At 43.2% G+C, this 17,169-nt stretch overlaps 1 protein-coding gene across 1 annotated transcript in view; it reads right to left on the bottom strand.

The window, feature by feature from the left end:
* Positions 1-404: 404 nt before the first annotated feature.
* Positions 405-17,169, bottom strand: part of CLUL1 (clusterin like 1) — a 30,572-nt gene continuing 13,807 nt past the window's right edge. The window contains exons 4-8 of the mRNA XM_038747267.1: positions 14,037-14,484; positions 11,076-11,132; positions 7,493-7,630; positions 2,441-2,646; positions 405-584 (exon numbers count right to left, since the gene is read on the bottom strand). Of these exons, the coding sequence (XP_038603195.1) occupies positions 405-584; positions 2,441-2,646; positions 7,493-7,630; positions 11,076-11,132; positions 14,037-14,484 (1,029 nt within the window). The remainder of the gene's footprint in view (positions 585-2,440; positions 2,647-7,492; positions 7,631-11,075; positions 11,133-14,036; positions 14,485-17,169) is intronic.

Consider the following 17,169-nt stretch of genomic DNA (forward strand, 5'->3'; position numbering starts at 1 on the left):
TATGCTTGAACTCCTGGACAGCAAAGGAGAAAAACTGAGCCCAAGTGCTATCACCTGCCTTAGTTTAGAGAAGCAGCATGGTCTAGTGGATAGAACATGGGCCTGGGCGTCAGGAGGGCCTGGGTTCTAATCCTGATTCCACCACTCATCTGCAGTGTGACCTGGAGCAAGTTGCTTCTCTACTCTGTGCCTCAGTTCCCTCATCTGTAAAATGGGGATCAAGGCTGTGAGCTTCGTATGGGACATGGCCTGTGTCCAACCTGATGAGCTTATATCTACCCCAGTGCTTAGTACAGTGCTTGGCACATGGTAAGCACTCAATGAATACCATTAAAAAAATCCATGGAGATAATCATTTTTCTCTAAAGTACCATTGATCATGCAAATCGCTTACCAAAGCAGGCTTAAAAATTCTGTTTGTAATGCCGCAGTGCTTCTTCAGCTACATATTCAATGAAGGCTGAGTCTTCCGGGCTTAACTCATCAGGAACCCTGATGGTTAAAGTGGGTGAAGTCAGGATATTTACCTCCACCTCCGTGTCATTTGGATCGGCTGAGTTTTCTACTTGGTTTCGTGGGGCCACCTAGAAGAAAACCAATGTTCACTTTCACTGTAATATCTCAACAGACTTTCAAGTCTACCCATTTCCAATCTTGATGTTTCATAATTGTTTTTGCAGGGGAAGAGTAGAAAGCATCTTATATTCATTCATTCAGTCGTATTTATTGAGCGCTTACTGTGTGCAGAGCACTGTACTAAGCGCTTGGGAAGTACAAGTTGGCAACATATAGAGACGGTCCCTACCCAACAACGGGTTCATAGTCTAGAAGGGAGAGACAGACAACAAAACAAAATATGTTAACAAAATAAAATAAATAGAATAGTAAATATGTACAAGTAAAATAGAGTAATAAATCTGTACAAACATATATACAGGTGCTGTGGGGAGGGGAAGGAGGTAAGGTGGGGGGATGGGGAGGGAGAGGAGGGGGAGAAGAAGGTTATATGCTGCTGTCATCATCAGCCACAGCCTCTGAAATTTTGGCATCCTCCTCAGTTCACCCCTGTAATTGATTTTCTTTAAATCAGCTGAATGGAGTGGAAACCATGAATTCTGCTAATGTCCAGTCCTCCTGAACTTGAGTAAACACAGTTATTTTCTAGAGCTGTGAAAATTAAGTTAGTATGTCTGCCAGAGCCGAAGACTCGAAATCAAATGAAAATTTCTCCTAAGTGCTAGTTATCCTTCCTTCCCCATTTGATGTTAACCAAAGAATAATTCATAGAAATATTCTCAGGGTGAAGTAACAGTTCCTCCAGCCACACGGTGGAATAAATGAACCCATAGACCACTGAATAAAATATTCAAAGCGTCCTCATTACAAACTTACTCTAGCTGAGCAAAATATCCCTTTAATGTTCTTTTACATGAGGAGTTTATATCCCCATAAATGCCTTATTTAATATTTAAAGACCCTCAAAATACATTTTACTTAGTGTAGTTTTGTAGACTGGCGCTTTGGTTCATAGTGGAAAGTGCAGAAAAGTGGGATTGATTATTCAATGATTGTGCCAGAGCTGCAGGCTATTCATAATCAGAGAGCATTTTTCAATCTTAAATGGCTCTAGTTTCTCCCTTGTAAACCTGAGTTATACAGGATACCTTTTTGAGGCTAGGTTTAATAAGATTAGTTCCCCTTTCTGAATTTGAACTCTTGGGATCGTGAGCTCTCCTTGCATACTAGTTGTGCTCCCACAGTAACAGTCTGTCATCTGGAGTTGAAAAGTAAATTGCCTTTTAATTGCTCTGTATTACTAAATTGGAGAATTGAAGGAGAATCTGAAGTAACCAGTTTTTTGGGTTTTCTTGGCAATTTTCTAAAACTGCCCTTTCTGGGAAATTCAGGAATGGTCAGTTGTGGTTATCATTTGTTTCTTTTGGGAATATCATTGGGTTTTTTTAGTCTAAGGCTCAAAGATTCAGCATTTTGTTATTTATGGAACTTTTTGGGAAAGCCAGGGTGGGTGTCTCTTGTTATTGCCAATCCACCACAGTTTTCTCCCTTAAATACAAGAAAATGAGACTCAGAAAATTAAGTTGTGTCTATTCCTTGGGACCTTAATTCCAGAGTGCCTGGTTATTCAGATGAATGATTTTTTTAAGGATCTCAGCAAAACGAAGCTTGAATAGGTTGATTGTTATGTTATTGCCCCACTAAAAGGATTTAGATCCGAATAAATTTAATCTCTGGAGTTACAGTCCAGAGGATTAACATACATTTAGTAAGGACTGAATGTTTTGAAGGCTGCAGTTTGACCCAGAAGACTCTCCCAATGTCTAATCCAGGGGTCAGCACAACCCTTTTTTCTCTCCCCACTGCAGCCCCCTCCCCAAATAAGGAAGCTCCGTGTTTCAGATTGAGGCAGCACCTTGGTTACATTGAAGATGTTCTCAGATCTTACAGTCCGGTTGGACAGTTCAGACACCCATCCGAATCTCTCTCTCAACTTCCCCATCAAATAGACGGTGTCTTCCATATGATGCTCTACCACTTGGAAGATCTCGGCAAACTGATGTTTGGACACATTGGCTAGTCTGAAGGCATCGTCAAAGTTCACGTGCAGCTCGGGAACCCCAGGGCACTCTTGGGTAAGGAAATAAAAGCTTTTTTAAAATGGTATTCATTAAGTGCTTACTGTGTGCCAGGCACTGTACTAAACACTGGGGTAGACACAAGCTAATCGGGTTCATTCATTCATTCATTCAATCATATTTATTGACCACTTACTGTGTGCAAAGTACTGAACTAAATGCTTGGGAGACTATGATATAACATCAAACAGGCACATTCCTGCCCACAACAAACTCACAGGCCATAGGGGGAGACAGGTATTAATATGAATAAACAAATATATTACAGATATATTCATATATTTATATAGGTGCTGTGGGGATGGAAGGGAGGATGAATGAAGGAGCAAGTAAGAGCGGCATAGAAGGGAGAGGGAGAAGAGGAGAGGAGGGCTTAGGGTTGGACAGAGTCCGTGTCCCACATGGTGCTTAATCCCCATTTTACAGATGAAGTAACTGAGGCACAGAGAAGGGAAGTGACTTGCCCAAGATCACAGCAGAAAGGTGGCGGAACCGGGATGAGAACCTAGGTCCTTCTGACTTCCAGGCTCATCCGCTCAGGCCGCATTGACAGGCTTTCCTTTGGAGACCAATTCTTGCTGCCGGCTCCCCCAAAGAGGGTCGTTCGTAGTTTGTGGGATTTCAGACCAGCTAGAATTGGTGTCAAAAAGGGTATTGGCCCTCCTGCCCAAAGGCTCTGTGCAATAATGGCAACCTGTCCGATGTAATTTACAGTGTACTGTATAGTGACTATTAAATGAATAAATCAAATATTAAATATTTACTGAATTGCCGCTTCATTGCAGTAATGGGGTCCCAGTGGCCTGAATGAGTTAGTGCAGCTTCCAAAATGCAGACGTTCCTCAGTGATAGAATCTGGCCCAAAGGAAAGTACTGTGGGTGAAGACTTCAGCAATTTTATGGTCTATTTACTGGATGTTCAATTAAAACAGAGCAATAACTGGTTATTCCCCTCTGTCTGGCACATTTGTAATAGCTCACCAACCCATACAAGGATCAATTGCTGACAGAGAATTTAACTTGAAGACAATGACCTGTTTGCAAAGGGAAAAATTTCATCTGTATTTGTTCACAGAATTGGTAATTTGAATAAGAGCACAGTGAAGGATTTGCTATATATTCAATGATTCAAAATGAAAAACGGCCCATTGGTGTCAATCTGGCCGGGTTATTTTGCCATGTTCTTTTTTTTTTAAATGGTATTTGTTAAGGGCTTACTATGTGCCAGACGCTGTAATAAACGCAGGGGTAGATACAAGCTAATAGGTTGGACACAGTCCCTGCCCCACATGGGGCTCACGGTCTTAATCCTCATTTCACAGATGAGGTAATGGAGGCACAGAGAAGTGAAGTGACCTGCTCAAGGTCACACAGCAGATAAGTGGCGGAATCAGAATTAGAACCCAGATCCTTCTGACTCCCAGGCTAGGCCACGCTGTACCTCACACTTGATTATTCGTTCGTTCATTCATTCAATTGTATTTATTGAGCGCTTACTGTGTGCCAAGCACTGTCCTAAGTGCTTGGGAAGTACAAGTTGGCAATGTATAGAGATGGCCCCTACCCAGTAATGGGCTCACAGTCTAGAAGGGGGAGACAGACAACAAAACAAAACATGTAGACAGGTGTCAAAATCCTCAGAACAAATAGAATTAAAGCTATATGCACATCATTAACAAAATAAATAGAATAGTTTGGCTGATTGGGACCAGGTACCCAAGGATGCTGATGCGTTTTTCCCTATCTAGACTCCTCGCCTGTAGTGGGGCAGGACAAGGCTCAGTAGTGGTAAACTCACTGTGGTCAGGGAATGTGTCTGCTAACTTATTGTGTTCTCCAGAGCACTGAATACAGTACTGTGCATGCAGTAAGCACTCAATATATACCATTGATTGATTGGAGAACAGTGGACACGGGAGATCTGGTGGAGGAGATGAAACGTAGGTGGAAATTGGGTATTTCTGTCCAGTTTTTATTTCAACTCACTTCTCCCATAACACCAGTCTTTATTCTGCTTTTAATATAGAAAGTTGCTGGGATACTAGGGAATGTTCTTTCCAAAAAAACCCTGTCTCTCTGGATTGGTCATTCAATGAATGCTATTGAGGGCTTTCTGTGAACAGAGCACTCTACTAAACATTTGGGAGTTTACAATAAATAGACATGATCCCTGCTCTCAGAGAACTAGAACACGATTGCAATTTTGGAAGAAAATGTGTGCATGTACATGGAGCTGCTGAGGATATGCATGCCCCATAGCAGTCACAGTATTCACTAAGCACTATTTGGGTGCAGAACATTGTACTAAGCACTGGGAGAGAGTACACAGTTGGGAATTAGACACAGTTTCTGACCCTCGGGGGTCTCACAATCTAACAAAGCACCTTAAAGTTCTTAAAGTGAGGTTCTTTCAGTTCAGTTGTGTTGATTGAGTGCTTACTGTGTGCAGAGCACTGTACTAAGTGCTTGGGAAGTACAAGTTGGGAACATGTAGAGACGGTCCCTACCCAACAGTGGGCTCAAAGTCTAGAATCCCACATGCCCCATGTTCACAAGCCCCATGTTTTAGGAGAACTTTAATAATGGATAAGTGAACACCCTAATACTCCTATTGAAAATCTCAGTTATCCTCTTTTTACTTTGAGGGAGGAATGATTTACAATCATATCAATGTATCTTCATGAAAATTGAAGTTCTAAATCTCTTAAACAACCCAAGAGTAAATAGCTTTTTCTTTCATTAAAATAGTATTCACTTAATGTTTAGAAGTGTCCAAAACAGTAAGACACTTGCATTGTAGAAATTTACATGGCTTCTGACTGTATTTGATTTTGAGGACAGGCCTTTTTAATATGGGAGAAAAAAATACTATTCCATATTCATGTGTGAAAGCATTAAAGTAAAATTCTTTTCTAAACTGCGAGATCTTTAAAGAATCTTAATAGAAAATTGCTTCATCTCTGTAAGGCCGATGAATTGTTTACATTGTCTAATTAACTGATTTTTTTACATGGATGGAACGATTAAGGGACCTTCTGAATTTCCAGTATACGTTTCTTCCCATTAAGATTTGCATCGAGATTACTGAGTTCAGTCATTATTAGGAAGAGTGAACCCTTAAAGATACAAATGGAAGAATAGATTTTTTGAGTTGACACAGTTGATCTAGAAATGACTAAATCGATGACTTAAATGCTAGTAATCAACTAACGACTAGACCAACAGTCAATCATTATTGAGGAATTGGACAAAGGGAAAAGTGATAACACCGTAATCAACACAAGGATCATCATTTATTCCTTTGGGGAAAAAATGAAGCTTGCGTTATTAAGCACTGGGTGGCAGGATGCTGGTTGTGAGAGAGGGCAGATTGTTTAAAATCTGTCAGGTTCAGTGGAGTAGGCAATTTCAGTAGTGTTGTCTTAATAATAATGATTGTGGTATTTGTTAAGTGCTTACTATGTGCTGCACACTGTACTAAGCCCTGGGGTGGATACAAGCAAAACAAGTTGGACACAGTCCCTGTCCCAAGTGGAGCTCACAATCTCATTCATTCGTTCATTCAGTCATATTTATTGAGCACTTACTGTGTGCAGAGCACTGTACTGTACTAGGCGCTTGGGAAGTACAAATTGGCAACATACAGAGACGGTCCCTACCCAACAACGGGCTCGCCAGATGAGGTAACTGAGGCCCAGAGAAGTGAAATGACTTGCCCAAGGTCACACAGCAGACAAGTGGTGGAGCTGGGATTAGAACCCATGACCTGATTCCCAGGCCTGTGTGCTATCCACTACGCCATGCTGCTTCCTTCTAGTGTCACCAGCGGTGGGTTCTAAGTGAGGGAAATTGTGCACCAACTAGAAGATCTTCCTCTAGGATAATGAATTGTTTGTTGTATGGTATTTGTTAAGTGCTTACTATGAGCCAGAAACTGAACTAAGCATGGGGGTAAACACAAACTAATCAGGTTGGACACAGTCCATGTCTCACATGGGGCTTACGGTCTTAATCTCCATTTTACAGATGAGGCACAGAGAAGTGAAGTGATTTGCCCAAGGTCCTACAGCAGACAAGTGGCAGAGTCAGGATTAGAATCCAGGTCCTTCTGACTCCTAAGCCCGTGCTTTACCCACTAGGCCAAGTGGAGATCTAGTTGGTACAACCCTGAGGCTCAGAGGGGGTAGCTAAACCGTTTACTTCATCCACTCTAGCAAGGATGGTACTAATAATAATAGTAGTAATAATAATATTATGGTATTTCTTAAGCACTTTGTGCCATGTAATTACTAGAACTGAGGTAGGAAACAGATAATCATGTTGGGGACAATCCCATAGGGGCAAACAGTCTATATAGCTCCCAAGTCATGATGATTTGAATTGGCAACTTCTCTAGGGGTCGATGACAAATTAAATTGACAACTGAACTATTGCCCCCCGATGTTAATTGAGTTGACATATTCCACTAGACCTTTTGCTGTTTTATTATCCTGCCAATCCATGATTCATCAATGCAGACGTCAAATGTCAGAACTGAATTTTGAATCCAAATTTGCAGGTACGGCAGAAATTGAGCGTGTGTACATCCAAATGTATGCTCACATATGAACAAAGCGTAGAATCGAAGTGGAGGAAACAAATCATTTGTGAAAGAGTTAGCGATGCAGAGTGATTCAATCGTTTCCAAATTAAGGATCGAAAAGTGGGAACTAATTACAAAAATAAATGTAAAGAAAAAATGCAAATTAAAAAAAATGACCAACTCGGAAGCTTGTAAGAAAACATTTGAATCTACTGAGCAGGTTACTATAGAAACAGACAAGAAAATGCTGATTTACCTTTCAATAGGTTATTCTGACATTTTTGGCATCTCTCATTAAATTGGAGACATTTAGAAGAATTCCGTTGCAGTTGTCCACACAGTGCTCTGTTATGTCCCGGTGAGAGCTCAGTAAGCACTCCCCTTTGGTCCAAATCTAAAGGGAACCCAAAACATTTCCACATTGATTCCAAGTACGTGATTTACAAGTGTTTCGTCAGAACAGAATTTCTGGCAGAGGTTAAAACTTGGATGTGTGTGTTGCTGAAAAATACGGGTGAAACGAACAAAAAGGAGTGGTGTATCAGGCCGCGTTCCACAATACACAATGTGTCATCATCGTACACGTCTTTTCCTCACAGAGCTGGGCTTTGCATTGTCTTTTAGGCTTCTCAAGGCTAAAGGATCTGCTCTGGAGACAAGGACCCATCTTGCGGGAAACACAGTTGGGAATTACCCACCCTACCATACACAAAGGACGGATGCTGCTTCCCTGGATCCCCTGGCAACTAGGCCCGATCCCTGAGAGGAAATAATAATGATAATAATAATAATAATAATAATAATAATAATAATAGTAATAATAATAATAATGGCATTTGTTAAGCGCTTACTATGTGCAAAGCACGGTTCTAAGCGCTGGGGAGGTTACAAGGTGATCAGGTTGCCCCACAGGGTGCTCACAGTCTTAATCCCCATTTTACAGATGAGGTAACTGAGGCACAGAGAAGTTAAGTGACTTGCCCAAAGTCACACAGCTGACAGCTGTTGGAACCGAGATTTGAACCCCTGACCTGTGACTCCAAAACCTGTGCTCTTTCCACTGAACCATGCTGCTTCTCCATGCCTGGCATGGCCAAGGCATAGCAGCACCCACGTCAACCATATCCCCCACGCCACAAAAAGAGCTTCCATGGGTCCTTTGTGTTGAGTAGTATTTATGTATTTATTAAACGCTTACTGTGTGCAGGGCAGCAGTGTGGCCCAATGGAGAGAACAGTGGCCTGGGAGCCACGAAGAACTGGGTTCTAATTCCACCTCCGCCACTTGTCTGCTGTGTGACCATGGGCAAGTTACTTCTGTGTGCCTCAGTTACCTCATCTGTAAAATAGTAATTAATAGGACAGGGACTGTGTCCAACTCTATTTGCTTGTATCCACCCCAGTGTTTAGTACAGTGCCTGGCACATATTAAGTGCTTAACAACTATCAAAATGATTATTATATATTGAGTGCTGGGAGAAAATACACAGGCTGGAATTTAGACATGGTCTCTGTCTCTCAAGGGGCTCAAAATCTAAGGTCAGATGACAAATGAGATAGGCTGGAGAATCAATAAGATTGTAAATTCATTGTGGACAGGGATCATATCTACTGATTCTAGTGCACTCTTCAAAGGGCTTAGTACAGTGCTCAGCACACAGGTACAGAGTCAATTTTACTGGTGGCTTAGTGGATAGAGCACAGGCCTAGGAGACAGAAGGACCTGGGTTCTAGTCCTGGCTCTGCCACTTATCTACTCTGTGACCTTAGTCATCATTCATTCATTCAATCGTATTTATTGAGCGCTTACTGTGTGCAGAGCACTGTACTAAGCACTTGGGAACTACAAGTCGATAACATATAGAGACGGTCCCTACCCAACAACGGGTTCACAATCAAGAAGGGGGGAGACAGACAACAAATCAAAACATGTAGACAGGTGTCAAAATTGTCAGAAGAAATGGAATTATAGCTATATGCACATCATTAATAAAATAAATAGAATAGTAAATATATACAAGTAAAATAGAGTAATAAATCTGTACAGATATATACAAGTGCTGTGGGGAGGGGAAGGAGGTAGGGCAGAGGCGGGGGATGGGGAGGAGGAGAGGAAAAAGGGGGCTCAGGCTGGGAAGGCCTCCTAGAGGAGGTGAGCTCTCAGAAGGGAGGAAGAGAGCTAGCTTAGCAGATGCGTGGAGGGAGGGCATTCCAGGCCAGGGGAAGGATGTGGGATGGGTGACGACGGCGGGACAGGCGAGAACGAGGTACAGTGAGGAGGTTAGCGGCGGCAGAGGAGCGGAGGGTGCGGGCTGGGCTGGAGAAGGAGAGAAGGGAGGTGTGGTAGGAGGGGGCGAAGTGATGGACAGCCTTGAAGCCCAGGGTGAGGAGTTTATGCTCGATTCGTGAAGTCACTTCACTTCTCTGGACCTCATTCGTTCACTTGTATTTATTGAGTGTTCACTGTGTGCAAAACACTGTACTAAGTGCTTAAGCACTGTACTAAGCCTCAGTTATCTCATATGTAAATTGGGGATTATGATTGTGAGTCCCTTGTGGGACATGGACTGTGTCCAATCTACTTACTTTGTATCTACTCCAACTTTTAGAATAAGTGCCTGGCGCATAATGGCTTAGTGGAAAGATCACTGGCTTGGGAGTCAGAGGTCGTGGGTTCTAATCCCAACTCCACCACTTGTCAGCTGTGTGACTTTGGGCAAGTCACTTAACTTCTCTGTGCCTCAGTTACCTCATCTGTAAAATGGGGATCAAGACTGTGAGCCCCAAGTGGGACAACCTGATCACCTTGTATCTATCCCAGCGCTTAGATCAGTGCTTGGCACATAGTAAGCACTTAACAAATGTCATCATTATTATTATTATTATTGTTATTAATTAATAAGCACTTAACGCTCTTCCTCTGTTCAAAGCCCGAGAGCTCACCTACTCCAAGAGGCCTTCCCAGACTAAGCCCCCTTTTTTCTCTCTTCCTCCCCATCCCCCCCACCCTACCTCCTTCCCCTCCCCACAGCACCTGTATATATGTTTGTACAGATTTATCACTCTATTTATTTCACTTGTACATATTTACTATTCTATTTATTATGTTAATGATGTGCATTTAGCTTTATTTCTATTTATTCTGATGGCTTGACACCCGTCTACATGTTTTGTTTTGTTGTCTGTCTCCCCCTTCTAGCCTGTGAGCCCGTTGTTGGGTAGGGACCGTCTCTATATGTCGCCAACTTGTATTTCCCAAGCGCTTAGTACAGTGCTGTGCACACAGTAAGTGCTCAATAAAAACGATTGAATGAATGAATGAACAAATACCATTAAAAAACTGGAACAACAGTGTCTTTCCTTAAAATACTCTCCCTCAGAAGGAGCCCATGAAATATTAGTTACAGGGACGATTTAGTCTCACTCAGCCAATTCTCCAGCAATGAGGTAGGGGGTGGGGGGTGAAAAAGAGGGCCAGACTCCATATAGGCATAAGCCAGGGAGACTGCTCAAGTTTGTTCTGGCCTGGCTGCCATACTTCTGGGCAGCGTGGCTCAGTGGAAAGAGCACGGGCTTTGGAGTCAGAGGTCATGAGTTCAGATCCCGGCTCCGCCAACTGTCAGCTGTGTGGCTTTGGGCAAGTCGCTTCACTTCTCTATGCCTCAGCTCCCTCATCTGTAAAATGGGGATTAAGACTGTGAGCCCCACGTGGGACAACCTGATCACCTTGTATCCCCCCAGTGCTTAGAACAGTGCTTGGCACATAGTAAGCGCTTAACAAGTACCATCACTATTATTATTATTAGAACAGAAGCATGGAGTTGTTCGTTTGGACCTTACTTTCAGGGTCACTTTCTGATCGTACAGGAGTCAATACCATCAACATCTTTCTCTTGACTGAGGGAAATTTTTCCCGTAACAGCCTAAATCATTGGATTATTTAGGCTGTGATCCTGCCACTTCTGTCGAAAATTAGGTGGCCACATTGGTGACTGAGTTCTCTCAGGCCAGCTAGCCAGCATAGACATCCAGAGTCACTCGGGAAACCCACTGGTCAGAATTAGACTTCCATTGCTGGACTGGCTTCCGCCCTACACAATAACAGCGGTACAGGAAGGATACAGTGTAATATATCCTGTCTTTGGCCGCATACCTGACTCTTTTGTGTAAGGTGACCTCTTCTCATAGAGAGGCCAATTGTACAATGGCCTGGCTAGGGGGAAACTAGCTCAGATGCTGCTAGCTGTGGCATATTCAGTTACAAAACCACCAGCAAAGAACTGACCCTAATGGAGGTGAGAGGGGGGATTTCAGCTGTCACAGAACAGCCACCTGGCAAGAGAAGCCCTAGACGGTAAACGTTTTGTGGGCAAAGACTGCGTCTACCAACTCTGTTGTATTGTACTTTCTCAAGTGCTTAGTGCAGTGCTCTGCACACAGTAAATACCATTGATATAGCATGCTTTCTCTTAGACCTTACAGGGACACCTGCTTCTGAATAATTCTGTACATCATTCTAGGCACCCGGAGCCAGGTTTCAGTTTTTTCTCTTTTTATGTTGTAGATTTTGAAGATTTCCCTCAATTGAATACTGCAGGGAGCAGGCTTTTGACTTCAAACATGTCCTAATAATAATAATAATAATGGCATTTATTAAGCGCTATGTGCAAAGCACTGTTCTATGCACTGGGGAGGTTACAAGGTGATCAGGTTGTCCCACCAGGGGCTCACAGTCTTAATCCCCATTTTACAGATGAGGAAACTGAGGTACAGAGAAGTTAAGTGATTTGCCTAAACTCACACAGCTGACAATTGGCAGAGCCGGGATTCAAACCCATGACCTCTGACTCCAAAGCCCATGCTCTTTCCACTGATCCAAGCTGCTTCTCTTAGACATCTAGTTCTCTGGCAGAGGTGAGATCATGGGACTCTCTTGGAGTTCATTCATTCATTCAATCATATTTATTGAGCGCTTACCGTGTGCAAAACACTGTACTAGAGACACAAGACACAATCCTGCCCACAATGAGTTCACAGTCTAGAGAATGAGCTCAGTCTAGAGTTAAGGCATATTTTCCCTTTCTGGTTTTGGAGGTGGCGTCTTATAAGTGTCTTGCCTTTTTTCCTAACAAGCACCTCAGTGGGACAGGTGAGAGTTTGCTTTTGAATAAAAACCTCTCAGAATCGTGCTTTCCAAAGAAGTTCCAGATTGCAGTGACTGATCCCAAATCACCCGGAGGGCATTCATGCAGGGCTACAATCCGTGATTAACATGTTCTTGAAAGGAAATGTTTCAGTCTTCCTTCTAAACAAGGTAATGAAACTTAGTTCCCCTTTCCTCAACAGATGTGTATCCACACATTTATTCAGTGAAAGAATTAGCCCATGATACAAGAGGCCTCAGCCAACCAATGCCCTTGAGTGAAGATTTCCCTCAAGTATATTAAGCTTGTTGTGGGAAAGGAACATGTCTACCAACACTGTTCTTCCCAAGCACTACAGTGCTCTGCTCACAATAAGTGCTCAATAAATACCATTGTTTGATTGACTGATATATTATTAGAGAAGCAGTGTGGCTTAGTGGAAAGAGCGCGGGCTTGGGAGCCAGAGGTCGTGGATTCTAATCCCGGCTCTGCTGCTTGTCAGCTGTGTGACTTTGGGCAAGTCACTTAGCTTCTCTGTGCCTCAGTTACCCCATCTGTAAAATGGGGATGAAGACTGTGAGCCCCACATGGGTTAACCTGATTACCTAGTATCTACCCCAGCGCTTAGAACACTGCTTGGCACATAGTAAGCGCTTAACAAATACCACCACTATTATTATTATTAGGTTCTAATCCCAGCCCCACCACTTGTCTGCTGTGTGACTTTGGGCAAGTTACTTCACTTCCCTGTGCCTCAGTTGCCTCATCTGTAAAAGTGGATTAAGATTGTGAGCCCCATGTGGGACAGGGACTGTGTCCAATCCAATTTACTTGTGTCCCTGCCAGGGCTTAGTACACTGCCTGGTACACAGTAAGTGCTTAACGAACACCATTATTATTATTATTATTAGAAGACTGGGGCTGGATGTTTGGGCCAGTGGTGGGGAGGCAGAACAGCGTCAAAAACAAAACCTCCTTGTTTCCTTAGCCTAGGTGTTAGCTCTTCTACCTCCTCCATTGCTGACTGTGTATTATTAGTATTAATAGTAATAATAATGTGGGGTATTTGTTAAGCACTTATTGTGCACCAGGCACCATATTAAGTGCTGGGGTGGATACAAGTAAATTGGTTTGGACACAGTCCCTGTCCCATGTGGGGCTCCTACAGTCTCAATCTCCTTTTTACGGATAAGGTAACTGAGGCACAGAGAAGTGAAGTGATTTGCCCAAGGTCACACAGCATTGATAAGTGGGAGAGCTAGGATTGGAACCCATGACCTTTTGACTCCCAGGCTCTATCCACTACACCACGCTGCTTCTCTACTCTGTTTACCCTCCCCCATCAACAGAGTTCAATTCTTCTTAATAATGATTGCATTTATTAAGTGCTGACTATGTGCAAAACACTGTTCTAAGCGCTGGAGAGGTTACAAGGTGATCACATACCACGGGGGGCTCACAGGCTTAACCCCCATTTTACAGATGAGGTAACTGAGGCCCAGAGAAGTTAAGTGACTATCCCAAAGTCACAGAGCTGACAATTGGCGGAGTCAGAATTTGAACCCATGACCGCTGACTCCCAAGCCGGTGCTCTTTCCATTAAGCCATGCTGCTTCTCTGAGCTGCTGCTTCTTCAATCCTTTAACACTCTACTTGCCTTTAGCTTGTTCTGACAAATCCTTGATTGTCTCCTGGAGTCTGTTCAGGGTTTCAGTCATCACTTCGCTCACACCTTCAAAAATGGATCGGCTAAAATCAAAAATTAGCTGAAAGAGGTTGGGGATCTCCCAGTTCTTCAAAAAACCAACATTTCTCTTTGGGGCCTCTGAGGTCGCAGGCTTAGTTACCTCTGTGTCAGACAGGAAATAAGACTGAAAAGTCAAATCAAATTCTTGCTGGATCTGTCTGAAAAAATCAGTACTCCTCTCAAACAGGGAGCTGATATCCAGGCTTAGCTGGCCAAATTGATCCTCCATCTTTGTGAACTGGACATCCTCCTCCTCCTCTTCCTCCTCTTCAAGGTTTCCACTGGAGGGGGCATCTCTCCCTTGAACTTCACGGAGAGGAAAAATGATTGGAGGTATTTTTTTGAAAAACTTTTCAACCTGGATAGGAAGCAAATGGAGTCAAAAATTCACTTTCCCTCCTGGGCACCTCACACCTCACACCCTGAGGCAAGCTCATGACAGCAATGGGGGAAATGGGCTATTACCCAAGTAAATGAGGAGAAAGAGAGAGAATGAATGAGAATATATCATTCATTTTTGTCAGGGAAGATAGAGTCTGAAGCTCCTATTGCTGCCACGTGGCCCACTTTTCAAGGCTTTTCTGAGGCATTGTCAGCCCCAGGAAAGAAGAACCTGGAATAATATCCTGGTTTTCCATCCCAAGCCAGAAATTCATCCTGTCCAAGACTGCAAATTTGGACAGGCATTGTAGACCATGTCTATAGAGCCCAGCTGGAATATTCTATTGGTTAAGCATCCTGGCATAACCTGGAAACCACACTGAAGTTGAATATCTCCAGTATAGAAAGGCTTGATGCAGTTCATTTATGGGATTATGGCACTTGACCCAAAAGTTCTTGAGATTTCACCCTGTCTGTCAGTGTTAATTAAGCATCATCTCCAAGGGAAGAGCACTATTTACTGGTTCAGAGTAAAGATTAGGTATAGTAGTGATATTAATAGTATGAAGGGCTTTCTGGAGGGATAGCACTGTACCAAGTGCTGGGAAAGAGTATTAATTCATTCATTCAATCGTATTTATTGAGCACTTACTGTGTGTAGAGCACTATACTAAGTGCTTGGGAAGTATAAGTTGGCAACATATAGAGACGGTCCCTACCCAACAACGGGCTCACAGTCTAGAAGGGGGAGACAGACAACAAAACAAAACATGTGGTCAGGTGTCAACTCATCAGAATAAATAGAGGTAAAGCTAGATGCACATCATTGACAAAATAAATAGAATAATAAATATGTACAAGTAAAACAAATTGAGTGATAAATCTGTACAAACATATATACAGGTGCTGTGGGGAGGGGAAGGAGGTAGGGTGGGGGGGATGGGGAGGAGGAGAGGAAAAAGGGGGCTCAGCCTGGGAAGGCCTCCTGGAGGAGGTGAGCCCTCATTCAATCACATTTATTAAGCACTTACTATGTGCAGAGCACTGTATTAAACACTTGGGAAAGTACAATACCACAATAAACAGTGACATTACCTGCCCACAATGAGCTTACAGCCCTGGGTGGGGGGGAGAAAATACAATACAAATACAAAACAAATAAATAAAATTACAGATATATTCCTAAGTAACGTGGGGCCGGGGGGAAGAGAAAACGGAGCAAGGTGACGCAGAAGGGAGTAGGAGATGAGGAAAAGTGGGGCTTAATCTGGGAAGGCCTCTTGGAGGAGATGTGCCTTCAATAAAGCTTTGAAGGTGGGGAGAGTATTTGTCCTACAGATTTGATTTGGGAGGATGTTCCAGGCCAGAGGCAGGACATATGCCAGTGGTGGGTGGTGAATTAAACATTGACCTTGTCCCTCAAGAGGCTCATCTTGTCTTTAAGGACTTGCAATCCAAACCCCGAAGGAACTGGGTTCTAATTTGGCTCTGCCACTTGTCTGCTGTGTGACCTTGGGCAAGTCACTTAACTTCTCTGTGCCTCAGTTACCTCATCTGTAAAATGGGGATTCAGGCTGGGAGCCCAATGTGGGATAGGGACTGTGTCCAACCTGATTAGCCTGTTTTGTTTTGTTGTCTTGTTTTGTTGTCTGTCTCCCCCTTCTAGACTGGGAGCCCGGTATTGGGTAGGGACCATCTCTATATGTTGCCGACTTGGACTTCCCAAGCACTTAGTACAGTGCTCTGCACACAGTGAGCACTCAATAAATATGATTGAATGAATGAATTAGCTTGTATCTACCCCAGTGCTTACTAAAGTGCCTGGCCCATAGTAAGCAATTAAATACCATAAAAAAAATAGAAAAATCTCTATGTCCACTGGAGATGGCTGTATTGGAGCACTCCAGGATTACCTGAAGGGCCAGCCAGCAATTTCAAACTCTCTCATAAATTGTGCTTGGATAATCAAGAGACTTGGGCTCATTTGGCCAACAGTTCCCCTTGGATACCCACCTACTCTTCTAGGCCAGTCCTCCTCACGAACGTAAAGTCATGGATTGAAACTACAACAGTATCTAAATATTTCACATGGAAAAATCCCAAGACCTGATTTCTTTTAACAACATTTGTTAAATACTATGTGCTAGGCACTGCACTTAGCACTGAGGCAGATCCAAGCTAATCAGGTTGGACACAGTCCTTGCCCTATATGGTGCTCAGAGTCGTAATCCCAATTTTATAGAAGAGGTAACTGAGGCACAGAGAAGTGAGGTGACTTGCCCAAGGTCATACAGCAGACAAGCAGCAGAGCGGGGATTAGAATCCAGGTCCTCTGACACCCAGGTCCGTACTCTTTCATTCATTCCTTTATTCAATTCATTCAAGCGTATTTATTGAAATCTCCTGCCTTCTCTCAAAATCAATCAATCAATCAATCGTATTTATTGAGCACTTACTGTGTACAGAACACTGTACTAAGTGCTTGGGAAGTACAAGTTGGCAACATATAGAGACAGTCCCTACCCAACAGTGGGCTCAGTCCACCCCCTCCACCTGTGCATCTGACCCCATTCCTTTGCACCTCATCAAAACACTTGCCCCCTTCCTTCTTCCCTCCCTGCCATCTTCAACTGTTCACTCTCCAGTGGTTTCTTCCTCACTG

Source organism: Tachyglossus aculeatus, chromosome 5 (assembly GCF_015852505.1).
Source record: "Tachyglossus aculeatus isolate mTacAcu1 chromosome 5, mTacAcu1.pri, whole genome shotgun sequence".
Classification (NCBI taxonomy): domain Eukaryota; kingdom Metazoa; phylum Chordata; class Mammalia; order Monotremata; family Tachyglossidae; genus Tachyglossus; species Tachyglossus aculeatus.